This window comes from Pan paniscus, chromosome 5 (assembly GCF_029289425.2).
Source record: "Pan paniscus chromosome 5, NHGRI_mPanPan1-v2.0_pri, whole genome shotgun sequence".
Classification (NCBI taxonomy): domain Eukaryota; kingdom Metazoa; phylum Chordata; class Mammalia; order Primates; family Hominidae; genus Pan; species Pan paniscus.
In genome coordinates, this window is record NC_073254.2 from 128,644,665 (window position 1) to 128,672,302 (window position 27,638).

The following is a 27,638-nucleotide window of genomic DNA, read 5'->3' on the forward strand; positions in this document are numbered from 1 at the left end:
GCGGTGTCAGCACTGTCTAGATGGCCGTCCTTGGGAGGCTGGGCTCCCTCTGGACAAACAGGCCTATAACAGGAGACTTTTCACGTTAATGGACCCAGAGGAAAGATAACCTCAGGATCTATCCCTTTTCACTGGAGACGCCTGGAGGCCTGGCACCAGTTTGCTTCTCTGACCTGAAAATAGAGCATTCTCCTTTCTGGCCCTGCCTCCCACTGGGTGAGAGAAGAGCACTGGGTGGGTGAGGCTAAATCCTGCTTCCTTTCATATGCAAAGCATAATCTCTTTCCTGGACCTCTTTGGGCACTGAAACAAGAACTCCACTAGCTGCCACACTGTCCAAGCATTTAGCTTTTTGACTTTTGGGGAAAGCTTTTATTTCCAGGTACCTAAAGTGTGTGGCATTGTAAATAAAGTCAGAAGCTCAGTTTGTTGGTCACAAATACATTGGACAGAAATGAAAGAAAGCCAATAAGACCATGTTCTTTCTGTGCTTTGCCCTCAGAACACATTCTCTGGGATGAAAAACCCTGCTTAAGCCTGGGTACAGTGACCCAAGGTGACAGCAATGACAGTGGCCCTTCAGAAAGGAGCAAGTGGAGGTGGACCCTGCCTTAAACAGGTTTGGTTTGCTCCTGGTTGAGCTTAGCCCAAACCTCCCCCTGCCGAAAATAAATAAATAAAATCCAGATACTGCAACTACTTACGCACCTTCCTTTTCTATTTAATTTCAATAAATTGTGGACTAATTCTTCCTAAAAGTACATATCAATTAAGAAGACAAAACTTGAATGATCAATACATTGTGGTTTTGGCTGGTCCTATAGCATAACACTGTAGATTTTACTTTCTAAATATTTATTGAACACAATACTCTGTGAATCAAACTGAATCAATTACTGTGAGGTTCAGAAAGAGCATAGAACTCACTCCTTGGTCTTTGATTTTACAGTCTCCTTGGAGGGGCAGAATCTAACAGAAAACCATACACCTGTGAGACAGAGACTAGTTCAAAACAGTAAAACATCGCATAAAAGACAGCTCTGTTTTTAAACATGGAGCACCTGCTCCCAGATGCAGAGGACCACAGCAGTGGTCCAAACAGGGTGGAGCCAGTCTTGCTGCAGGTAGTAGGTTTCACATCAGAATTTGGAGGAAGTGATGGGTGTGAGGAAGAGGAAGGAGGGGCAGTGCTCCCAGAGAAACTCCTTTCATTGGATAAGAAAGGTAGGGATGATATTGTGTGATAATAAGAGGGCTGTGGCACAGTAAGCCTTAGGGACAGTCTTGGACAGGGGAATTTTTCAGTTGTCGTAATTGGGGCAACAGTACATATAGGCTGAATTGAAATGGGGATCCCCACACCCACTCATTAGCCATGTGATCCCCCATGTAGTTTACTAATGTCAGGTCACTGAATGCTTTAACAGCAGTATACAATTTGGATCAGAGTTGATGAACTAAACTTTTACTAAGCACATACTTGTATTAAATAAATTCACAAAGATCTACATCATCATTAACAAAAATGTGAGCATTTCATGTAAATACATGTGCATTATCTTGATGTTTAAAGTGTTTTTTTAATGCATCATTTTCATTTGTGTGAACATTTTAGCATTTGTTTTATAGCTTGTTTAGGACATTTAGTCAATTTGAGGTTTTTGATACTTCACAATTTCATATGTACAATTAATAGATAGAAAATTTGGGTGATTAATCATACAGCTTATTATAGTAATGCCTTCTGGGCATCTTGACTTTGTACTGCTTTGATCTTGCCCTTTTATGTTGGGTTTTCTTAAAAAGTTAATGGATCCTATTCATTCATAGTTCATTCAACAAATATATATTTTGCCCTACTATGTGCTGGGCACAATTCTAGGAATTGAGCTCCCAGTTACTGATTTGGAAACTCAGTATTTCTTTCTTTTTTGTCTTTTTGAGACAGAGTCCCACTCTGTCGCCCAGGCTAGAGTGCAATGGCGCAATCTTGGCTCACTGCATCCTGTGCCTCCTAGGTTTGATTCTCATGCCTCAGCCTCCTGAATAGCTGGGGTTACAGGTGCACCCCACTACGCCCGGCTAATTTTTATATTTTTAGTAGAGACAGGGTTTCACCATGTTGGCCAGGCTGGTCTCAAACTCCTGACCTCAAGCGATCTGCCCACCTTGGCCTCCCAAAGTGCTGGGATTATAAGCGTTAGCCACCTTGACTGGCTGGAAACTCAATTATTTCAATATGAAGGGATTGTTGTAGCTAATTTTGATTTTCTTACTATGCCTTTAAACTTAAGTTACTGATTTTATTTAAAATATTTCATCATCAGTACAGAACCCAAACATTCTTACTAGTGCTTTTGAAAGAAATCAATTTAGTAAATTTGGCACATTGAATGTTGACAAGTTGGTCAGCTTCTCCCCACTCAGAGCTCTAAAGAACCTCTAGGGCTCCATAAACAGTTTGAAAACCACTGGGTCAGATAAACTCTAAAGCCTCTTCCCATTGTAAAGCTCTGTCTCAACTTCTCTGTGCCATTTTTCTTTTGCATATTTAACTTATGGAATAATAAGGCAACTTATCCAGACAGAGTCGTGATGACTACTTGATACATATTTAAGGTATAATTCACCTTATTCCATTTTTAATATGTCTTTGCGTTCCCCTGGTGGTTTGGTTGCTCCCATGGCAAGCAGGATGGGCATGTGAGGACTGCAGAATACCTGAACACCCCTTAAAATATAAGTATATGAGAGACATCCTCAAGCCTGTGGTGTATGTGGAGGGCTAGAATTGCCACAAAAAAAATACAGAAAATACATTGTACAGTTAAAATCTCTTGTATTTTGCTTGTAAAGGAGAACATTTTAGCTAAAATAGACTGTACTTTGAATACAAATGCTATTCATTGTATTAAGACCTGTCCATATAAATGAGTTAACTGGAAGATCATTCTGCATATTCTGTGTTGTGCATAGAATTTAGAAGAATGCAAGAATGCATGAGACTTGAAGCACAAAGCATTAATTCAAATTTTGAGAGCAGTACCCAGGTAAACAGTGAATAGTACAGGTCATTGAAGTTTTTTGCTTTTGGTGTTTTTTTTTTTTTTTTTTTTTTTGAGACAGAGTTTCACTGTGTGGACTAGGCTAGAGTACAGAGGCACGATCTCAACTTGTTGCAACCTCCCGTTCCCAGGCTCGAGCAGTCCTCCCATCTCAGCCCTCCAAATAGCTGGGACTATAGGCACGCATTACCATGCTTGGCTAATTTTCTAAATTTTTTTGTAGAAGTGAGGTCTCACTATATTGCCAAGACTGATATCAAACTCCTGGGCTCAAGTGATCCTCTATCCTTGGCCTCCCAGAGTGCTGGTGTTACAGGTCTGAGCCACCATGCCCGTCCTGAAGTTATAAGAAATATACTTAAGAGAGTTTTTGGCAAGGGGGACTGCTGATAGCATAACATTAAATTGGGGGAGTGGCGTGGATCAGGATAATATGCAGGATAATATCCATATAAACAAGAAACTACAGAAAATAAGTAGCAAAATCTACAAAGGTTGTAGTTTAGAAGGTCAATTACGTATGTTTTTTCTGCTTCTCCACACTTGCCAGATTTTTAGAATAAGCATGTAATACTTTGATACTCAAGGAAAAGGTAAAGACTGAAAATAAAAAAAGTTCGGCAGCTCTCATCCAATTCAAGGCTAGCAAACGACAGGAGATTTTGAAAAATTAGAATGATGTGTGTATGGCAGTAGGTGCCCTCTAAATTACTTTAATACTATCACTGAGACTATCATTTTAACTCTTAACTTGCATTGTTTTGGACAGTTGCTGGGAGAGTCACAGGTAGGATAGTCTGATCCCTGTCCAGTTAGTGGTTCCATAAAGTCCAGTTAGTGGTTCCGTAAAGCTAATTCATTGTCAACTAATGTAACTTCAGCTTTTGTTGTTGCAGCTTGTTTCTGGTGTTTGCATACAGATTGAGCACATTTGCAAGAATCCAGAACATAATGTGTATTTCACATGATCAGATAAGTACATTTAAGCTTCTTAGCTAAAGAATTTCTATGGGTTACTCTTTACTTCCAAATCCAAAGAGACTAAATCATAAAATGTAAATAGACTTCTAAACTTTCATTTCCCCACCTTTTGGTAACCTATATGGAAGGCTTTACTGTAGTAGGAATTTTATTTCACCCCAGTTTTTGAATAGTGCTGTTCTACAGAGGGTGACTTCATTTTTAGTTCATTCTTGTAATTTTACTGTGTAAACAATCAGTTCTTTGCCCATGCCCAGCTTGACCTTTTCAGACTTTAGTGCAAATTAAAACTGGCTGGAGGCAGAAGGGACAGGAAAGGACCTGGGGAATGAGGATGAGGGGACTAGTCAAGTACCTTAGGTTACTTAATGTTGCTTGTTTTGAACCTTGAGGTCACGTCAGAGAGGAGTGCTCACTCCTTCAAGTACCTAAAAAGTGTTCCAAAGTGAATGTGAAGTTAATGGGATTGCTAGGTTTTGAAAACAAGATGAGCAACACTCAGAAATCAACAACTGCTCTTCTATTTTGTTTTTGATTTTTGTTTGTTTGTGTTCCTGGTTATGGAATGAGAGGGCTGTTCAGCGGCAACCCAACAATTTCTTCTCTTTTGGTCAACTTTTCCTTTTTGACCAGAATGTAAGAGGAGAGTACAGATAGCAAGAATGATTTGTGTGTTTTGCTTCACCTTGTCCTTGCCCCAGCTATGGCAGTGGTGCCCACTAATTAACAGTGCTATCGTCCAGAGCTGAACTGCAGAAAGTTCAAGAGGAGTGAAGATCTGACCTTAGTGCAGAGTTCAGCTGTGTTTGCCCCTCAGATCATCTTTAGGATGGAATGATTTTCATGGGTCATTAATGAATAGTGGAGAAGCAAGTGGGAACTTATCAAAATCTGTGTTCTAGAATGTACCATCCCCAAGATGGTAAGTATTTTTGCAAGATGGAAGGACTGTTCCTGTGGCCGTTGTTACCCAGTGTAGTCCTAGAGCCTGTAGAATTGTTTTGCCCCATTTTATGTCCCTCACTGGAAAAGGCCATCATGTGGCTTGAGGGTCAGGACAATGCCAGTGCCTGGCTATAGGGTCCAGATCGTGTTCCCTCTCCCTCTCTGAGGCCCTCACTGCATCATGCTTAGGCCCTGGTGCAAACCTTTGAGTTCTCATCCATGTGGTCTTGGGCAGGTTTCTGCAAGCTTCGGTTTTCTCATCTGTAAAATGGGGACCATATTGTCCTCATTGTTGTGAAGACTTACAGAGATAGTACATATGAAACACTTAGAACAGTGTTTAGTACCTCATATGCACTTAATAAATGTTAGCGTTTTTATTATTAGTAGTGATCCCTTGCTGGCATCTTTCCTGGCTTCTGTCCCTACCACTCCTTTGATACTGCTGTTGCCAAGGCAACTAGTGATAACCTCTTGTTGCCAAAGCTCATGGACACTCTGTTCTCCTCTCTTTCTGGATCTTTCAGTGGTGACTCCTTTCTCCTTGAAGCACTAAACTCTCCTGGGCACGATCGCCACACTCCCCTCCTGTCTGGTGGCTTCTGTTCTTTCTTTTGTCTGATCCCTGTTCTCTACCCGCCCTCATGTTGCATGACTCCCATGAGAAACTCTCAGGTTTTCTCTTCTCCATTTCCTCTCTAGGTACACCCATCCGCTCCATCCTCTCTAGGTAAACCCATCCCAGTGGCTTTCATTACTTAGTTGCTCCTCCTCCAGGTCTTAAGTCTTTCCTGACTTTCCAGTCTGTCTTAGGTACACCCAGCTGACCTTGTTATTTTCTCTTATGGTATCCTGTTGTTTTCCTTCAGAGCACTTTTCACAATTTGTAATTACGTATGTATTTGTTTGCTTTAATTAATGTCTGTCCCTTACCTCCCTCTCACTCCACAAAATTATAAAATCTATGAAAGAGACCAGGGACCGTGTCTGTCTGTTCACTCACATTTGTATGCCTGGTGCATGGAAGGACCTCAGCAAATACCAATTTGAATGACTGAACCTGCGGCCTCTCCAGTTCTTCCGCCACCACTCTGGCCCTGATGTTATATGATATTAAATGTTAATAAAAATAACATTTTTATTTTTTAGATTTGATGCTCTGGGCTTGAGTGGAGACTACCTTACTTTCTGTTCATTTCGTGTTACTCCAAAGTTAGAAAAGCATAAACTTAACCAAGTTACAATATCCTGGTATGTTGTGGATAATCTGTGCTCACTGGCTGTTGATGTTATTTTCTGATAGTTTTGTGAAAATTGTTGCTAAGGCATTGGCCCAGACAAAATTCACATGATTGGTAGAAATAACCCTATATATTCTGTTACCATTGAATTAATTCCCAGTAAATGGTAAGACCATATGTAAGCCTCTCTTCGAGCCTTCTTTCCCATGATTCATTTTTTTTGTCTTGAATCCCCAGAATTGCTTTTTTTTTCCCTTGAAATCCAGGTTGACCCAAAACAAGAAGTGTCAATAGCCTCATCATAATATAGCCTCTTAGCTATAAATGTATTAAGTCCCTATCCTTAATGGCCTCCACATGAGAACTTCTAAAACTTCAGGGCCAGGAGGATTACTGTTAGCCCTGCCAGTCGGCAACATTAGAAGATGATAGAACCCAGCACACATACAGGTCATTCACTGAAAAGCACTTTTAAAGTGCCTGATGACACATACATCAGGGTAGGTATAGAATATAGGCACATAAAAGTCTTTCTTGTTAGGTGTTTCTATTGCATTATCTTAACATGAACAGAAACCTCTAATTACCATTATTAATGCTTGGAATTTTATAATTTTTTAAAAATCTAATTTATACAAAAGTTGAGAGAGAGTGTGTGTATACACACAGAGATAACATGCAGGAGGGCATGTCAGTAAAATTAATTCCTAAAAATAGAATTGTTGAGTTATCAGGTAGGATTAGGTTTGGCTAATGGAAAACAAATTTAATAGTGAATTATTCTCATGTAAAAGAAGTCTAGGGCTTGTGTGGCCACTGTAAGAAGTGATTGATGCTCAGACTCCTCTTATTCTCTGCCCTCTCATCTCAGCAAGTGGCTTTCATCCTCAGGGTCTCCTCGTGGTCCATCCGAATGGAGGCCAAAAGGAGGAAAAACAGCACGAATGAAGAGACTCATCTCTCACCTGAGTAGCTGCCTTTAAATAGTCTTGCATGGAACTCTTCCACTTCCATGTCATTCTATTTTCAAAGCTAAGTCACATAGCCACATCTAACTTCGAAGAAGGCTGAAGAATGTAGTCTTTTTGTCTGGGCCCAGCTAAAAATTGGCATTGTGTGAGTAATGAATAAGAGAAGAATGGAGTAGTCTGTTCTACTAAGTCAAAGGTTGTGTGCAGTATCAATAGATAGTGATAAACAGTCCTTCAAAAACTTTGCACCCACTTTAACACTTTCACCAACCAATCCAAATTTTTTTTCCCAAATCTTAATTAAAAACAAAATGTCCTCTACTGCTGTATTTGAATTGTGTTGTCTTTTTGAAGCATGAGTATAACTTCTAATAGAACTTAATTTTCTATTCAGATTTTAAACTTCTAAATGCTTCTGAAGTTTAAGGCAGATAACCTAGTTTATTTAAGTCTGATAGTTTATTCCTGTGACTTCCATTGCTAAAGGTAGGTTTTCTTGGAGATGGGAAACCTGGGAAAAGAGAATGTGTACTTCTTTAGTGCTGGAAGAATGTCTGCTTCTTTCCTCCTGCATTTTATTGCAGATGCTAACCTTATTCAGCATGGTTTAGTTCAAAAGAGAAAATAAAGGGAGAATTCATTTATGCTTTCCAGAAAATGTGTTGAGTCTTCCACATGCCAGGCATCTCCAACATAAAAGAAAGAGATGTATCTCTTTTGCTATCTAACTCTTCCCACTTTCCTTCTTATGATCTGATGTGACTTCTCCATATCTTATGCACCTTCCCCCCAGTAAAAATTGTAATAATCATCACTAAGCGTAGTACTGCACAAAAGAGAGCTATCAGGTAAAAGGACAGAAAAACCACGGGAGTTTTAAAATGTCCAAGTAGTATTTAAATTTTAAACCTTACTTTTTTCTGTTTTTAAACCTCATATATGAATTTAGACAGACAAACTAAAACCTGTTTACTATAGTAAGAATACCTCCCTGTAGCTTAAATTGGTGTTTTTAATGTGATGGCTTTGGCCAAATTCTTTGGCAGCTTCCCTAGACTGGAAGCATTAAAAATTGATTACTTGCAAGTTGTTGCTAATAGTTCCATATTTCTGCAGGCCTTGCCACTCAGCCCAAACTGGGGTCCCTGTATAATGTTTATTGTAGCTGGAGTGCTGTGCTGGTGTCCTGCTGCCTAAGTGGAGTGAGTTGACCCTAATTTACTCCTGGATGCCTGCATTCTTTTCCATGCATGTCCACAAATAGCATCACAGCAAATTAACAGAATTTTCTGATTGATGTAGGGAGAAACCAAAGAAGGCCTGTGTTTGGTGGCCAAAACACCACACAGTATGAGCAGAGTGGAACTACTGGCCCATTTTATAGCATTCTAATTGATAATTATCAAAGAGCACATTATTTGACCATGTGGCAACAATCCAGTATCATTTCAGAGGTACTAGACATGTAGATGCCCGTGAACACCCTAGTGAATATACCCCCTCCTTTTGCCAAAATTGAAATAGGTTATCCAAGAGGAAAGGGGAGGGAAAAGAAAATACCAATTTCCTCTTTACAAAACTATGGCAAATGAAATGTCATAAAGTTCTGTATTTCATGATAAAACCTCCTGGCTCATCATTAATAAGCTAGAAAATTAACTCTTTTTTTGGAAACTTGGAGAGAGTCTATAAATGTCATCGTATGTGTTTGCTGTTGGTTCACAGGCAATGCCTAGTCCATTTTCCTTCACAGAGATCTAAAGCTACTAAATACTGTCAGAAGAAAGAAGAAAATTTATGTGGGAGAGCTAAGTGGAAAGAGGAGGGAATCCTAGGTATCTACATGCACGACACTTTACAACAGCAAAGTCACTGTGGCGAGGGGAGAGACCTGGAAGCACCTCTGCCAAGGTTAAATTGAGGGCAGTCCATAGACAAGTCGAAGAACTGAGGAGAAATGTTTCCTGGCCCAGGACTCCATAATGGAATCTGTCTGGACCCTGCAGAAACTCAGTACTGTTAGGACTTCCTTGAGATGAGGCAGCCCAGTTGTCAGGGAGATGGGGGTAGGAATGGACATAAGGTGTCTGTTCTTGTATTGGTGGAAGAGGAAGGTAAAAAGAAATAAACCTAAACTTGCTGCTCACTTAGCTCTATTTCCCACAAGCAAACCGCAACATTGAGTACAGCTGAAAAAGATGATGACTAATGTAGATGAAACACTGAAAATGACTCTCTGGGGGTCTTCTCACCACTGCTCCCTTGATTAATGGTTTATTGTCGTAAAGCCTTAAGGGTCGTTGGCAGAGCCAGGTCAGAGCATTCAGAGTGCTGGAGCCATGTATGTCTGCCTCTCTTGCTTTTTGTTTCTCATCCTATTATCTTGTATTCCTTCTTATTTTACATAGGAGAAGAGAAGAAAGATGGCTAGAGATGATCATTGCCCAATTTTATCTTTCATGGTTAAGGAAATAATCAGTTCACAAGCTAAAGCAATGGACTGTCAAGAATGGCAAAGTGGCCTGGCACAGTGGCTCACACCTGTAATCCCAGCACTTTGGAAGGCTGAATTAGGAGGTTCGCTTGAGGCCTGGAGTTTGAGACCAGCCTGGACAACATAGTGAGACCCCATCTCTACAAAAAAAATAAAAAATTAGTCAAGTGTGGTGACGCACACCTGTGTTTCCAGCTTCTCAGGAAGCTGAGGTAGGAGGATCACTTGAGCCCAGGAGCTCAAGGCTGCAGTGAACTGTGGTTATACCACTGCACTCCAGTGCGTTCCAGCCTGGGTAACAGAGTGGGAACCTATCTCTTAAAAAAAAAAAAAAAAAAAAAAAAGACTACAAGTGTCTCAGATTTGCCCCTACCAGACGCCAAACTCTTGGGTCAGAGGCAAAGGGATCTTATTCTCTCATGGCACAGCAGCCAGTATGAGCAGTAGTCTATTGTGCATTGGTTCTTCCTTGCCCCCGAATCCCACAGGGGTGACATAGATAGGCCCAGGTTGATGGCTGCACATGTAGTGGGTTGTGCAGGAACCTTGAGTTTAGGGATCTTAAATCATTTGTAATAGGCAATAAGTATGTCTGCCCTTTGCTCTGGAGGGAGACACTATGACTACCTTTCAAGGCTGCTCACTGTGCAGATGAAAGATAGTCCTACCTTGAAAGATAGTCTAGAACAAAGACCCGTCAGCACTTTGCTTGACAAAGCAAAGACATTCAGTAACACAAGAAACCCCTGGCAACTTGTTCTCCAAATGTAGATTTGTTAATCTTATAAGTAGCTGATATCCCTAGTTCAGCACCACCCTCAGCTTTTTTTTTTTTTTTTTTTTTTTTTGAGATGGGGGTCTCACTGTGTTGCCCAAGCTGGAATGCAGTGACATGATCTTGGCTCATGGCAACCTCCACTTCCCAGGCTCAAGCCGTTTGTCTGCCTCTGCCTCCTAAAGTGCTGGGATTACAGGTGTGAGCCCTGTGCCTGGCCCCTACTTCCCTTTCTATCCACAAATTAATATCAGGACTCAGCTGTCTTTCTTCAGAAAACTCCTTAGTTTATAGCTGTTTGAAAGGATCTGATGAGCTTGTGTCTAGAGAAACAGCTAACATTCCACATAATGCCTCAGAGAGTTGTGTGTTACTTGACGTTCGTTGTGTGTTACTTTGAACCTGAAAATGGCTCAGAAACATCTGTTTCTTCATATTTGTCCTCCCTTGTCTTGATGTGAAGGGATTACTCTCAATGGCCCCCATATATTTAATGATTTGTTAATCCTTAGGGAGAGACCTAGTACCTGATCGTATTATGAGCCCACACATCGTTCCCATTAGCAAATGAAAAACCTGACTAAAGGGAAAGGGCTGGAAATTTCAGGAGGACCAAGTTAAAGAGTTCCAGAAAGTTTGGGGAGATAATCCAAGGGCTGACCCTGCCAACTCAGACTTAACCAAGGAGGTAGTTATAAGGTCAGGGGTCCTGCATCCTCAGGAATGCCCTTAGAGTCACTGACTGCTAATATGGTGGGACCAGTGAGCCCTGGAGCACAGGGACACGTGCTGGTTGAGGAGTGGGCTCACCCTCCAACTGTCCACCGTATTCTGACCCCTCCCTCTTAGACTCTTCTGTCTCCTCCAGCCACAAGCAGGGTCTAAAAGAACTGTTTCCTACATTCTTTTAGCCCCTGAGGCACCCAGTTATAGGAATTTTCTATTTCTACTGTGTGTTCAGCTTTTATAGTCTCTTGCATGACTGTCCTTGCCAGTTAATACTATTTCTCCTGCCCTTTGGGTGATAGATATTACACTACTGATGCTTGTATTTCCAGTTTCTTAAGTGCTTTCAAGTTTACCTAGCATGTACATGAAGTAGATTAGAGCCTGGTACAATAAAATACTGCATTTCTGTTATGGCCTTTAGAAAAACTACGATTTTATCTCATGTGCATTCAATCTGCTTCATTCATCATAGTTTAGAGGTAGTGCTAATAATTAACTTACACATTTGGGAATACCCTAGATTTTAAGTTAGAATACATGGGTATCTGAGTGGCTCAGTGAATGTTTTTTCAGAAAAATGCTATCAGTGCCTAGTTCTTTAGTTACTGGAAATGTCCTTTCTTTATTTGATCTTTTTTTGTGAACTTTTGAGCTTTCTGATGCTCATCTGTGTGTGTAATTAGCACCCAGGAGTGTCGTGGAATAAATAGTTGACTTGGTCAGCATTTCATAATACCATTATATTGGTCATCAGCCGCTTTTGCATCCTGTGGTTTTGAACAAGAAAAAAAAATCTTGCAAAACCACTACGGTGAAATACTGAATATGCAGATGAGGTATAGGTTAAAGAAGGCAGTCCCTCGGGAGGCTCCTCATTAGAGCTGAATTTCAGTGAGGTGTGGAGGGGACAGAGGATACTATTAGCCCAAGTCATTTTACAGAATTGACTGCATCGTACTCTTTATTTCCATACAGAAAATATACATCAATTGTTTTGTTTGCAGTAGCCAACATGGGGTATTCTGTTGTGTAGCATTTACTTTCTCTGCTTCTTTCACGGTAACACCTTGATTTACAGTGACTATTAGGATAATTAACATTGACACTTGGAAGATAGCCTGCTTCCAAATGCATGCATACTTGTCTGTTTTATAAATGCTAACCCAAACTTTTTCCTTTCCTAGCTGAAAAATGTGTCTCCACTCCTTCCAATCTTTCCAGGGTGTGGGCCTGTGCGTAGCTGTGTGACTGTGCCCACACACTGGCATATATTTCAGAGCTACCAAAAAGAAATCAGTTGCTCTTGAAATAACAAGACAAAAAGGAACGGTTTTTCTGAGCCATAACATCTGAAGAGCTAGAAGCAGTTGTGTTTGTATGTGTGACGCTAAAGCCAGTAAATTTCATGTGAAGGAAGGGATTGTAAACTAAGAACAGAAAAGCAGTTTTCCTGGATTTCAGATGTCAAACTCTCAAGCTGTTTAACTCACCCACTCAGCACCTCCACATCCATCCCTGTAATGTGCTTGCATTGTCAGTGATTTGTTTCTGCAGGTTTTGATGCCAGAAGACAAATAATAAAATAGTAGGCATATGTAACCTTAAAGCAGTTTTCTACCAGAGTTTTTGATTGAGGTTAAACAGAAGTATCCTGATCACATTGTCAGTTGGCAGGCAAAAGGCATCATATTTTAAGATTCACATAGTTTTAGAGCAAGCTCATCTTTTCTGGCTCAATAATAAACTAATTACATGTTTTAAATAGTATAGAGCTGAGTCCCTGTTTCAGATTAAGCCTCATAATAGCAAGGGCCAGGCACTAGCAGACATTTGCTTGATGTTTCTGGCTTGAGGATCCGTAACGTGGTGCCAGCTGTTTTAGGGCCTGAATAGGCCTGCCAGGGACAGCCAGGTGATATTGGCTTGACGTAGTCACAGGCTAATTCTCCCAGAACACAGAAGCCTCCAGACGTGCCACCGAGGAAAGCCTGGATATGTAGAAGTTTAGTTTATGGCTATAGTAATATTTGGGCGTTCCCCAAAATAGTGATCCCAGTTCAGGTTAGGACATGATAGTAGTGTCCCTTTGAGGTCTGTCTGAGAAAAGGTGTCATTTCTAAAAAATTAGTGTTAGCAGATGGGCAGATGTGGCTCCAACAAGGCTTGCTTCACAGCTTATCATTTTTCCACATTTTCCATCCCTTTCATAAACCTAGGGACCACATGCTGAACATTTAATTGAATCACACAGATTTTGTAGTCTTTAAAGCTTCTTATTCCTTGGTCACTTGTTAGTGGTGCCTCCCTCCTTGGTCAGTTTGGTGACTTCAGAAGGAAATACACAGTGCAGTGGTGAGAGCTTCACTTTTGAAGTTAGCCTCAGGCTTGATTTCTAGCACCACCACCCACTAGACAAATTGCTTAACCTTTCTGCACCTCAGTTTCCTCCTGACAGGCTTGTTGTGAAAATAAAATGAGATCAAATTTGTCAAGCACAGAGCATTGGCCCTGGTAGGCACCACATACATGAATTTCCTTCAGATTGTAGGTGAAGTAGACTTGATTTGGGATTTCTCTTGTTACCTAGGTGCTTGTGTAGAGGAGACTTTAGAACCAGAATGTGTTATTTGTGGTTTTGAGTGTGCCTGGGACTCTGAGCCAACTGAATTACCAAGTAATGGGGGCCCCATGGCATCCCATGACAGGTGGAGAGCCGGCTCTTCACCCTGGATGGACCTGAAATGCCTGCTAAGGCCTTGCTCCACCGAGTAGCACACACCCTATCAGTTTGCCCTTCTTTCCATCTCTTATTCTAGAGACCTTAAAGCCTACTTGTTGGTATATATTTTCAGGTTTTTGGAAATTGGGCTGTATAATTGAAGTTAATACCAGTGATGAGACTTTTCAACCTGAGAACAACCTAGATGCTACTTCACATTTTGCAGTGGAAGCTTACTTCCATCTTCACTCATGTAGGACATTCTTTGGTTTCAATGTTTTATCACATCTCATGTTAAAGTATAATTCAGGTCTATTTTGTGGCTCCTGCCCCCTTCCCATTAATTCAATGGTTAAACAGATACAATTTTTTGACCCCCTACTATGTACCAGGCCCTCTGCCGGGTGCTAAAGCTATAGTAAAACATGGTATCTGGTTTAAAGAGCCAGACTGCACCCTGCATTTTATCTTTGCTATTAGTGTGCTGATCCAGACATTGGTACTAATGTTCTCTTTCTGGGTGGTGGGTTACACCTCAAGGCCAGGTGGTGTGAGTCTGTCTCTGCTCACTTAGGAGCTGATTGGATTCAGGTGTGGCACTGTGCCTCTTTGGTCCTCAGGGTCTGCGACTGTGAAGTTGGGGCTGCCTGTTTCATAGAAAGAGGGTTTCCTGGCCCTCTCCATGTTCCCCAGCTATTGCTATTTTTACTGAGCTTCCTGCCCTGGTTGCTTGTCATATGTCATGAAAGTGATGCTAAATTCTTGGATGTGCTCCTGAGTTCTGGATGCATGTTTCCTATGCCCTTTTATTCAATTTCCACGCACAGTAAGTTTTCAAACTGGAAAAAGGTGCAGCTTTATTTTGTTTAAGCTAAGTGAATATTAATAATAAAACTATTTCTGTTCCACTTCATGGCTTTTATAACTTCATGCCTGTTAACTCTTTGAGGCAATCATTTTGTGTGGCTAATTTGAGCATGGTCTTAAAAGAGAATTTCAGTAGCATGTGTTTGCTGAGCACCTTGTGGGAAGGGGAAACAGATTCAATAACATCACAGGACAAGCTTGGAGAAAGACAACAGGGGCATCCAAATGCTGCAGCTTTAACCTACTTTCTGGGACTGTCATCTCGCTGACTGCACGCCTTTAGGTGCTTCTTCCTCAGTCTGTGGGGAGAGGGACCTGGGGCTAGAAATAGGAGAGTTTGTGGGGAGGGGCAGGATGCTGCAGGGAGTGGGTGTGGGCAGAGGTTGCAAGACTGCCAGGGTTCTCTGTGTGCCGGAAGTGCAGGTTTGGCTGTGAGGAATGGAATGTTCCCTCTTGCCCTCCAAGAGCAGAAACAGCTGTGGAAGAGCTTGAAAAGAAGATCACTAAAAGAAAAAATAATAATAATTAATATGAAAATAAAATCCACCCTAGAAAACCCAACAGAACTGTGTGTGGAGTATAGTGGTACTCATCTTTTTCATGCTATTTAAGAGAACTTTCTTCCTATCTAGGATTTCTTTTTCAGTTGAGGGCAGGATAAATTGTGTACCCAGCCCTTTCTCCCCTTGGGAAAGCCTCATATGTCTCATTTTGTTTGGATAGAAAATTGATTCATTATTCTGATCACCAGATGATGATTTTATTCTTTTTATGAAGGACCAGAACCTGTCACTTGCTTGCTGCTTGAAAACTTAAATGTTAGTTTCCAAAGGCCATCTCTGTGGGTAGAGGGTTATCGTCAGCAGTTTAACGGGAAATCTTGTTTCTAACTGGAAATTTAATTATTCAGCCAAGTTTCCAACAATGTTTACTTTAGAGCATCGCCTTTTTTTTTTTTTAAGTCCCTTAATGGTTTAAACTTTTAAGCTTTAGGCAAGAGTAGAGTGGAGCTAGATTTACATATCAGGTTGTTTGTGCAATCTTTTACATGAAAGTTTGTTTTCTTCTCAATCTGAAAGATTTGGTTTTGGCCATTATAGCTGGTATTATATATGATGTAATAACTCTCTCTGATCTCAGATACATTTTTATGCTGTCATACTTTCTGCACCTGCTTTTGAACAACATCTTAGTCCCAAAGTAGATAAAATCTAGCAGAAGGGAGTAGGCAGCTAAAAACTAGATTCTAGCAATATCTAAGGAAATTACAAGGATCAGTTAGTGTTCCATTCCTTCCTTCTTCGGCTATATCAATTCCTAGTTTTGTGAAAGTCCACATGCCTTCTTTCTGTCCATGCCTATGCATGCTGGGTGGAGAAGCATCACAGAGCAGAATGAGGTGACTGTCCCCAAGGCAGGGTAAGGTCAAGGATCTTTCCCCTCACCTCATGATTTTCAAAAGAAAAGCAGATCTGGACCTCAGTTACCTAAAATAAAATAAAATTACCCTAGCTCTTATTCTGCACATAAAATCACAGCTTTAATCTCTCATCCCAGTTCTCACCTTTATCTTCTCAATGGTGGAAACTTGAACTTAAAGGACATTACTGTGCTATGTTACCAGATCTAAGGAGACTGGGAATCATTAGATGGGAATCAGATCCTCAGTCAATGGAAATATAAGGAGGAAAGACCATTGGTTCTTGGCCCTAATTGCACATTAGAATAATCTGGGGAGCTGTAAAAATGTACCTATATCCAGGCCTTACCCCATCTATTGAATCAAAACCTCTGAGACTGGGATGTGAGTGTTTAAAGTCTCCCCAGGTGATTCTAATAGGCGGGGTGAAGAACTACTGAAGGGAAATTGAGGGCCTCTTCCAGAGAATTGCCTTTGAAAGATCCTGTCATTATACACCGAAGGTGCCCACCCGGGCCTGCTCCTGAAGCTATCTGTTTGCAGTGCTCTCCTGTGGCATGCAGACCTCTGGGTCTCCCTGTGAATTGGGGTTCCATTGGGCTGTTCGAAAAACCTTTGTTAACTGTGGTTCAGCAGACGCGTATGTTAGAATTCAGGCATTTGGCAACCTCATTCTGAATTGTCAGTGCCCACAAGTCAAGCAGTGAGACCCACTTGAAATGCTGGTCCTGTACACAAGTGAGCACTTGTGTGGGTGAGCACTGTATTGAAAGGCAGTCCTTTCCAGTGCTTTCCCCTGAAATTCCTTGTAAGGACCAGGAGACACCTGCAGTCGGCCTGGTGGGAAGCAGTGGGCCTGGCTTTGGAGTTAACCATAACTCATTTTGCTGCTCTAGACAGTCCTCCTCCCACCCCACCCCACCCCACCTCAAAAAAAAAAAAAAAAAGAGAGAGGAGGGGGTTGTCTTTAAAGAAAATAAAAAGCAGGGGCTTTTAAGAGTTAAATTACACAACTCCCTTTTTATTTTTAAAGTGAGCAGATTTCTTGTTGCCGTTGCTGAGAAAGATAAATTGATACCACATGTTGCTTCCAGACAAAAACCTCTCTGTGTTCCAGGGGAAGCATATGCAGCTGGTGTCTGGGTGAGTGGACAGTCTCCACAAGGTAAACATGGTTTGGAAGGGCTGAAGCGGACGTAGAGTACAAAATTTAAGAAATTACCAGTTACTTCTGACTGGCACGGCACCTCTGAAATACTTTTTAAAAGTTTGAAATCCTTTCCTGGAAGGGGCCGCCCTGGAACCTTTTGGCTTAAAGTATATGATGCTCGGAAAACAGTAAGTTAACATTTATGATGTCACTGCTTCCGTGTGGGATCTAACAGTTGTTGGGAGCTGCTTTTGTACTTGGCACTTCACTGAGTAGTTTGCATGCAGAGCTTTATTTAATCTTCCCAAAGAGCCAAGAGATAGTCAAAGAATGTTTTTATCCTGCCTGTGGGAATTATCCCCTTTGTAAATTATTGGTGGAATACTTTTCATTTCAGGAAGCTTCTCTCTCACACCTAATCTGATCTGTTTGGGGTCCATGTGTCTTCATAACCAGTTAGCATGTATGTAGAGATCATGGATACTTTAGTATTAGCAATAATTGTATCTTGCAATAGAAAACGGTCTTCATTATAACAAGAAAAATAATTGCCAGATTCTGCTAGGTGCAGTCATCTTTATGCTGATTTATTCAAGGTGGACCAAACAAAGGAATCTCTAGGCAGCAGGACTGTGAAATGTGAATTCCATCATGCTGCCTCCTCACACACCTATTGCACCTGCCTCCTGGAAGCGTTATGCCACTGATTGCCAGTTCTGTAACTGATTAACTACACCTAACGGGTTTCTGCCCCAGTGCTGGGCTTCCTTCAGTGTAAATTGTTTTGTAGAAGAGAAGAGGGACATAAAAATGAAATAAAGAGTATTCTTACCACTGCACTCTCTTTAGACACATTGTGATAGAGGTGTTTTAAGGGTTCTTTAAACCTTTAGGCCCACGTTGGGGACAAGCTGGTACATTTGTCCCTGAAGCTGAAGTTTTTTCCTAGAGATCTTTCTTTCTTGTAATTTCATCAAAATCTTGATTTCTAAGTAGTGAATTTAAATCACATGATTTTGGGTTTGGGGGTCATAGTAGCTTCTTAGCTTCTTTAGTGAGTAACTGTGACAATTGCCTGAGCTCTAGCAGTAGGTGTCTTGGTTATTACGTACCTTACTATCTTAGCCTTAAGGAAGGCACATCCCTAGTTCTTCAGCCAGTTACCATTGGCCTGCCTCAAAGGGTATAGCAAAATGTGTATTTAGATGCGATTAGAAAAATCATTCTCGTTCTGTCAAGCCAGTCCTTTTTTATCTTCAGCTCCCAATCCCAAAACTAATGTAAAATGTTAGAAATTTAGACTGTTTGGTAAGGTGACATACGAATTAGTGAAAAATCGTAGAATATTTGTAATGATAGTTTTCCTGGGATTGAGGTGGCAGGAGGGACATTTGAAATCTTACAGAAATTGTATCACCATTAATTTTTGATATCAGGGAAGAAGTGGGGAAACATTGGAGTTCTGGTATTTTATCTGGCATCTATTTATTTACCTTTCCTGCTTTACCAACATTTAAGTAGAGAAGTTAGTACAGTTGAGCCTTGAACAATGTAGGTTTGAATTGCACAGGTCCACTTACATAGAGCTCTTTTTCAACCAAACACAGCATTCCCAGGATGTGAAACCCCCCTCTGGGCCTGGGGGAGTTGGCTCTTATATGTGAGTTTCTTCTGCGGGGCTGACTGTGGAGTGGAGTATGCACAGGTTTAGTTATATGCAGATGGTCCTGGAACCAGTCCCCTGCGTATAACAAGGATTAACTATAATCAGAATCATGACCTGTGAGGAAAACAGAATGTATTTCTGGCATCTGATTTTGAGGGGTAACTGGGCGTTTGAACTAGAAATGGACAGATGAGCCATATTTGTTGGCCTTTGTCAATGCCCTACTTTCAGATTATGGATTTTGTCAATGGAAGGCTGGCCACCCTGTATGAATAGAAGGCTGCTGAGATTGGGGACTGTGAGAATGATGGTGGCACAGTTTTTGTTTGTGTTGACTTAGTAATGTAACTGGAAAAACCTGTCTGAACTTTCTGTAGGTAATAGGCTCCAGGGAATGCATTCTGCCACTAAGAAACCTCTAAACTGAGAGTCAAGCAAAGATTGGCCATTGAAGCTAATCATCTATTTAGTAAGTTGGGCTTTGTTTCAGAATCTAAGAGTAGTTAATATTGGGGGTGGGAGGGTTGTGGTTTTTTGTGTGTTTTTTTGAGACGGAATCTCGCTCTGTCATCCAGGCTGGAGTGTAGTGGAGATGGGGTTTCGCCACGTTGGCCAGCCTGGTCTCAAACTCCTGATCTCAGGTGATCTATCCCCCCTTGGCCTCCCAAAGTGCTAAGATTACAGGTGTGAGCCACCGTGCCTGGCCAACATTGGTTTGTATGGTAACCACTGTCCTCTTTAGAATGAATGCGATCATGGCCACTTTACTAAAGAAAGACAAGTAAGTCCTATAGAATAAGCTCATACTTTGAGGTTTCCTCTTCTGAAAGACTTTTTTTTGTTTGCTTTTTGGGGTTTTTGTGTTTTTTTGGGTTTTGTTTGTTTGTTTGTTTGTTTTTTGTTTGTTCAGATAGGGCCGTGCTCTGTCACCCAGGCTGGAGTGCAGTGGTGAAATCACAGCTCACTGCAGCCTCAGCCTTCCAGGCACAAGTGATCCTCACACCTCAGCCTCCCCAGTAGCTGTGACTATAGGTACATGCCACCACACCTAGCTAATTTTTGTATTTTTTGTAGAGACAGGGTTTTGCCACGTTGCCCAGGCTGATCTTGAACTCCTGAGCTCAAGTGATCCGTCTGCCTCAGTGTCCCAAAGTACTGGAATTATAGGCATCAGGCACTGTGCCTGGCTCAGACTTTGTTTTTAAAAATCTTAAAAAAAAATTTTTTTTTTAGGAAGGGCCCACCAAATACCCATAACTATTTCATAAACAAATTAAAATAGTAAGATTGTGCTTTTATATTCCTATTCTTTCTTAAATGTTAAATGATTCTTTAGATAATCTGTTTAACTGTTAGCCCAAGTAGATTAAATGGTGACTTCTGCATAATTTGGTAAGAGGCCTATATGAAAGGTTGTAGAAAAAGCAGTGCATTGGAGTTTAGGAAACCCAGTGTCAGTTTTGGCTCTTGTGAACAGTAGCTGTGGGACCTTGCGTTAAGTTATTTAATATCTCTCAGCCTGAGTCTTCGTATATAAAATTAGGGCACTGACATACTAATTCTTGCAGGTTTATTATGAGGATTAGAGACGATGAATCTAAAACACTCTGGCTCAGTAACTGGCAGTGCTGTAATCTGGCAGGCACTGTCATCCTTGCAATTAGGGGACCTGGGTGGGTGGGCAGTCTCCATGGTCCTTTCCCACCCGAACACCCTGTGGTTATGGCCCTGGATGTGGGTGTTCCAGCCCCTTTTTACCACATGCCCTTATAGAAGCTTAATATCTGTGTCCAGATTTTAACCCTGTGTAGCTTTTAATTTTATAAAACTATACGCATACGTTGTTGGAGGTTAGAATTGTGATAGATGGCCATCAGAAAATTTATGTGGGGCATTTTGCAGTTCTATAAGATGTTTCACGCTTTTTCTCAGTTGGGTTGGAATTGGTGACGCTAAAGTACATTTTAAAATATTGTTCCCTAAATGCTTTTTAAGGGGGGATAGCTGAATACTTGACTGGTCATTCTAGTTAATTCTGTGTGTTGGTGTGGTCTCCTTCCAGAATCTAACGCAGAGGGGGCTGGACAGAGTGGGAGTACTTAGGGTAGGTGTCCACATTTCCACATAGCCTCGGGATCTACCTGTTTTTTCACTTAGAAGCTTGAGTTTGTTTTTATTTAATATATCTAGTGACCTGAATTGTAGATCCACCTGTACTTGCCTGCTTTCTGAACCCTGCAGAGTACATGTTGAGAGCATGCTTCATACCTATTGCATAGAGAAATTGTTTTACTTTTTAAAGAAGTGTACTATCTGGACCATTAGTAGAGATGCCATTATTCTTTTTAAAAACCGTAAAAGGAATCAGGATATATAGTCTCCTGGGCAACATTTGCTTTATCAGATACTCAGCATGTTGCTTATGTTCTTCTCTCAAACGCAGTTGTAGAAATGCCAACTTATGACCCATGATTGCTAATGCTTATTGCCTATCCTGAACTACAGGCCCTTCCTACATGTGAAGCAGAGTATTTTGGATTATTTACTAATGGTAAAATCCTGCTGACATTCTGTGTTTTTAAAACATTCTGGGCTGGGCATGGTGGCTCATGCCTGTAATCCTAGCACTTGGGTGGGGAGGCCAAGGTGGGCAGATCACTTGATGTCAGGAGTTTGAGACCAGCCTGGCCAACATAGTGAAACCCTGTCTCTAGTTAAAATACAAAAATTAGGCCGGGCATGGTGGCTCATGCCTGTAATCCCAGCACTTTGGGAGGCCGAGGCGGGCGGGTCACGAGGTCAGGAGATCGAGACCATCCTGGCTAACACGATGTAGAGACAGGGTTACTACCACACTTCTCTGTCCCCTGCACTTTGCAACAAGTAGAAACCCAGTCTCTACTAAAAATACAAAAAATTAGCTGGGTGTGGTGGCGGGTGCCTGTAGTCCTAGCTACTCGGGAGGCTGAGGCAGGAGAATGGCGTGAACCTGGGAGGCAGAGCTTGCAGTGAGCTGAGATCACGCCACTGCACTCCAACCTGGGCAACAGAGCGAGACTCTATCTCAAATAAAAAAAAGAAAATACGAAAATACAAAAATTAGCCAGGTGTGGTGGCACGCACCTGTAATCCCAGCTACTCGGGAGGCTGAGGTGGGAGAATCACTTGAACCCTGGAGGCGGAGGTTGCAGTGAGCCGAGATCAAGCCATTGCACTCCAGCTTGGGTGACAGAGTGAGACTCTGTCTCGGGCAGCGGGGGGAACATTCTGGTAGAAGCATGTGTTTGTATCTTCTACATGAATACAGTTGGTGATTGCCAATTTAAACAAATATATATATATGTATATATAACTTTTAGGATTGTCCATATTTAATATATGGACAGTAGCATCAGGCAGTATCTTTTGTCTTTAACTTGCAAATAAAAACTCATCTGGCCTGCAGGTACTGTTCCGGATGTGGAGCATACAGATTCATCAGCTCCTCCCTTTTACTGCAGGAGGCATTTTACAGATTAGAATGAGCCTGCTGCAGGCCATGAACTCTCTCCACCATGGACTCTGTGTTTTATAATAGCAATAAGAACACCCTGACTTCATAGCATGACTGGCTTCTGAAATATATTATGTGTCACCCTTACATCATCCGTGTACAGAGATGGTTTGGATATGATTATAGCCATAATGAAGGTGGGGAACTGCAGTTGTTGCAGACAAATTAGATTTGTTCAGGGTCACATGGTTGGTCAGTGGCAGAGATAGGACTGAATCTGGGTCATCACTGTCAACTGGGTGTATTTGCCAAGCCAGGAGGAGAATTCTTGCAAGATGGAGTTTTGAGGGTATTTTGCCCTACTTTTTAAGTAAATATTTTATTTTAGGATACTTTTAAATTTACAGAAAAGTTGCAGAGATAGTAGAGAGTTCCCATACACCCAATATCAAGTTTTCCCTGTGGTTAACATCTTACAGTATGTGACATTTGTCACAACTGATGAATCAATATGGATATATTATTATTAACTTAAGTTTGTACTTTCTTCAGATTTCTTTCATTTTTACTTAATGTTTTTTTTTTGTTGTTCCAGGATTCCATCCAGCATACCATATTACCTTTAGCCATCATATCTCCTTAGGCTCTTCTAGGCTGTGACTATTTTGAGAAGTACTGACTAGGCATTTTGTAAATGTCCCTTAATTGAAATGTGTCTGATGTCTTTCTCATGCTTAGACTGAGGTTATGGGCTTTGGAAGGCAGACCACAGAAGGTGCCATTCTCATCATGTCATATCAAGGGTACATATTATCAGCTCATCTTATCCTTGTAGATATTGACCCCGATCACCTACTGAAATAGTGTTTGTCAGTTTCTCCACTCTAAAGTTGCTCTTTTCCCTCCTTTTCATACTGTACTCCTTCTAAGGAAGTTACTATGCTCAGCCCACACTAACTTGACAGGCAAGTGTCTATATAAATTATTTGAATTCTTCTGAATGGGAGACTTGCCTACTTCTCTAATCAACCTGGCAAATCCTGCTCTACACTTCTTATGTCTGCAAGAGTTACATGGTAAGGTGTAAAATCTGGCAGGATGAGATAGAGTCATAGAAAGGTTAGGTAAAAATTCTCATCGGTTCTTCATTCACAGAAGTAGTTAAGAAAAGGTAGATGTTGTGCCTCTATACTAGTGGAGGAGGGGACCATGAGAAAATAAAATAGCCCTCCACCAGGTGATTAATTACCCTTAGAGAGCTGGGGAAGTTTGTTGCAAAGTGCAGGGGACAGAGGAGTGTGGTAGTAAATTCCAAGTGTGAACTTCAATATGGGCAATATAATTACAGAAAGGCCAGTAATTGGGGGCCTTTCAATATGGGCAATATAATTACAGAAAGGCCAGGAATTTGAGGAAAACTACTATCAGTGAGCTTATCTATTCCCAGCATCTCTTGGACATGAAATCATCTCCCTTCCCCCTAGATATGAAAACTGCCATTTAACATGTCATTTTATTCTCAAAGAGGGTCATGCATATATGTGTCTTTTTGAATTAGGATGGATTTTTTTTAACCTTTGAAATTGAGGCAGCTTTAAAAAATGAGGAGTTGGCCAGCACGGTGGCTCATGCCTATAATCCTAGCACTTTGGGAGGCCAACGTGGGAGGATCTCTTGAGTCCAGGAGTTTGAGACCAGCCTGGGTAACGTGGAAAACCCCATCTGTACAAAAAATACAACAATTAACCGGGCTTGGTGGCATGTGCCTGTAGGCCCAGTTACAGGTGCTTCAGGATCGCTTCAGCCCAGGAGGTTGAAGCTGCACCACTGCATTCCAGCATGGGCAGCAGAGTGAGACCTTGTCTCAAAAAAATAAAATAAAAAATGAATGAGGAGTCTGATTTACTATATCATCTGGGTGCTCGGTTTTGGACCATTCTGGTTCATACTCTGTATTTTCTTTTCTCCCTGCAGAACTCCATCCGGCACAACCTGTCACTGCATAGTCGATTCATGCGGGTCCAGAATGAGGGAACTGGCAAGAGCTCTTGGTGGATCATCAACCCTGATGGGGGGAAGAGCGGAAAAGCCCCCCGGCGGCGGGCTGTCTCCATGGACAACAGCAACAAGTATACCAAGAGCCGTGGCCGCGCAGCCAAGAAGAAGGCAGCCCTGCAGACAGCCCCCGAATCAGCTGACGACAGTCCCTCCCAGCTCTCCAAGTGGCCTGGCAGCCCCACGTCACGCAGCAGTGATGAGCTGGATGCGTGGACGGACTTCCGTTCACGCACCAATTCTAACGCCAGCACAGTCAGTGGCCGCCTGTCGCCCATCATGGCAAGCACAGAGTTGGATGAAGTCCAGGACGACGATGCGCCTCTCTCGCCCATGCTCTACAGCAGCTCAGCCAGCCTGTCACCTTCAGTAAGCAAGCCGTGCACGGTGGAACTGCCACGGCTGACTGATATGGCAGGCACCATGAATCTGAATGATGGGCTGACTGAAAACCTCATGGACGACCTGCTGGATAACATCACGCTCCCGCCATCCCAGCCATCACCCACTGGGGGACTCATGCAGCGGAGCTCTAGCTTCCCGTATACCACCAAGGGCTCGGGCCTGGGCTCCCCAACCAGCTCCTTTAACAGCACGGTGTTCGGACCTTCATCTCTGAACTCCCTACGCCAGTCTCCCATGCAGACCATCCAAGAGAACAAGCCAGCTACCTTCTCTTCCATGTCACACTATGGTAACCAGACACTCCAGGACCTGCTCACTTCGGACTCACTTAGCCACAGCGATGTCATGATGACACAGTCGGACCCCTTGATGTCTCAGGCCAGCACCGCTGTGTCTGCCCAGAATTCCCGCCGGAACGTGATGCTTCGCAATGATCCGATGATGTCCTTTGCTGCCCAGCCTAACCAGGGAAGTTTGGTCAATCAGAACTTGCTCCACCACCAGCACCAAACCCAGGGCGCTCTTGGTGGCAGCCGTGCCTTGTCGAATTCTGTCAGCAACATGGGCTTGAGTGAGTCCAGCAGCCTTGGGTCAGCCAAACACCAGCAGCAGTCTCCTGTCAGCCAGTCTATGCAAACCCTCTCGGACTCTCTCTCAGGCTCCTCCTTGTACTCAACTAGTGCAAACCTGCCCGTCATGGGCCATGAGAAGTTCCCCAGCGACTTGGACCTGGACATGTTCAATGGGAGCTTGGAATGTGACATGGAGTCCATTATCCGTAGTGAACTCATGGATGCTGATGGGTTGGATTTTAACTTTGATTCCCTCATCTCCACACAGAATGTTGTTGGTTTGAACGTGGGGAACTTCACTGGTGCTAAGCAGGCCTCATCTCAGAGCTGGGTGCCAGGCTGAAGGATCACTGAGGAAGGGGAAGTGGGCAAAGCAGGTCAGTGCCCAATGCTATGGCATAAAAATAACAATATGGGGATGAGGGGGGATCTCTGGGGGAGCCTGTCTTCTCTTTACTTTGAACTTTATTCCACACTGAAAACCATGGAGCAGTGGTGCACATAATATGGCTCCCAGCCAGTTCCATCTCAGGGTTTTACCTGCAAACCAAATAGGGCTGTCAGGTGCCCCCCTTCCCCCGCACAGTTTGCTGATAGTTCAGAAATCTACTGCTCGTGAAGAGAACACGTACGCATTCAGAGATCGCATTCTTTTTTTGCATCCAGTTGTCCTCACTGGCCTGTGATGCAGGTTGCCCTACTTGATGGATGGATGAGAAGAGAAGGAGAGGGATGGGAAGCTTGGGTCGTACTTCAGGGTTAAGGACCCCAGCCAAAGGGCTTTCCTAGAAAGACTCTCTGGTCCATCACTGCTTTTGTCAATCTTCAGTGTTACATGTTCTTCATCTTTTTTTCCTTGTAAAGTAATGATCGGCAGGTACTTCTAATTTACCTGCAGAATATGTATTCTAGACTCTTTCATATATGAATATTTCTAACAGAAGCAAAATCTGTTAATTATTCTTTATCTTAGTACTAAGCATCTTTATTAGCTAGCACTCAAGAGCTAAACCTTTAAAAAAGAGGCCAGGCACAGTGTCTCACGCCTATAATCCCACAACTATGGGAGACTGAAGCAGGAATTGCTTGAGGCTAGGAGTCAGAGACCAGCATGGGCAACATAGCAAGACTCTGTCTCTACAGAAAACTTAAAAAATTAGCTGGGTGTGGTGACACATACCTGTAGCCCCTGCTTCTCAGGAGAATCCCTTGAGCCCAGGAGTTTGAGGCTGCAGTGAGTCATGATTGTGCCACTGCACTCCATCCTGGGCGGTAGAGCAAGAACCTATCTCTTAGGAAAAAAAAAAAAACCAAAAAATTAATTTGAAAACACAGGTGTTTGTATGAGGGAGTACTTACTCGTGTGCTTCTGCTTGTTCCCCAAACTATAAATGATATCAGCAGTTTCCAAACATAGAGTGACACAGATTGTGAATGGTGATGGAGATTTTTTCAATTGTGGCATTTTAATGTTCTCAGAACCACAAAGATCAGGCAGTGTGATGTGGTAAGAAAAAGCATTTGATTGAAATCAGGAATTTAGGTTCAGGCCCACTTCTACCACTTTCTTGCTACCACTATGGTTGTGTCTTAGGTCTCTGAGTCTCAACTTCCAGTTTTATAAAATGAGGATAATAGCCCCCATTACTTCACAGGGTTATTACAAGAATCAAATGCACTAAAGCATGTGAAACTGCAGTAGGCTGAAATATGTACCATGCAACTAGGTATACTGACAAATGGGCAAGCAGATAGCCCAGAGAGGTTAAGTAGTTTGCCCAAGGTTACAGAGCTAGATTGATTTCTTTTTTTTTCCTTTTTCTTTTTCTTTTTTTTTTGAGATGGAGTCTTGCTCTGTCTCCCAGGCTGGAGTACAGTGGCGCGATCTCGCCTCACTGCAAGCTCCACCTTCCGGGTTCACGCCATTCTCCTGCCTCAGCCTCCTGAGTAGCTGGGACTACAGGCGCCTGCCACCACGCCCGGCTAATTTTTTTTTTTTTTTTAATTTTTAGTAGAGATGGGGTTTCACTGTGTTCACCAGGATGGTCTCGATCTCCTGACCTTGTGATCCGCCCGCCTCAGCCTCCCAA

The 27,638-nt window shown here is 42.2% G+C and overlaps 1 protein-coding gene across 2 annotated transcripts in view; it reads left to right on the forward strand.

Moving 5' to 3' along the window:
- FOXO3 (forkhead box O3) overlaps positions 1 to 27,638 on the forward strand; it is a 125,162-nt gene that overhangs the window by 78,517 nt on the left and 19,007 nt on the right. For both annotated transcript variants that reach the window (XM_063604971.1, XM_003845944.7), the window contains one exon: positions 24,491 to 25,925. In XM_063604971.1, the coding sequence (XP_063461041.1) occupies positions 24,491 to 25,891 (1,401 nt within the window). In that variant the 3' untranslated portion in view covers positions 25,892 to 25,925. The remainder of the gene's footprint in view (positions 1 to 24,490; positions 25,926 to 27,638) is intronic.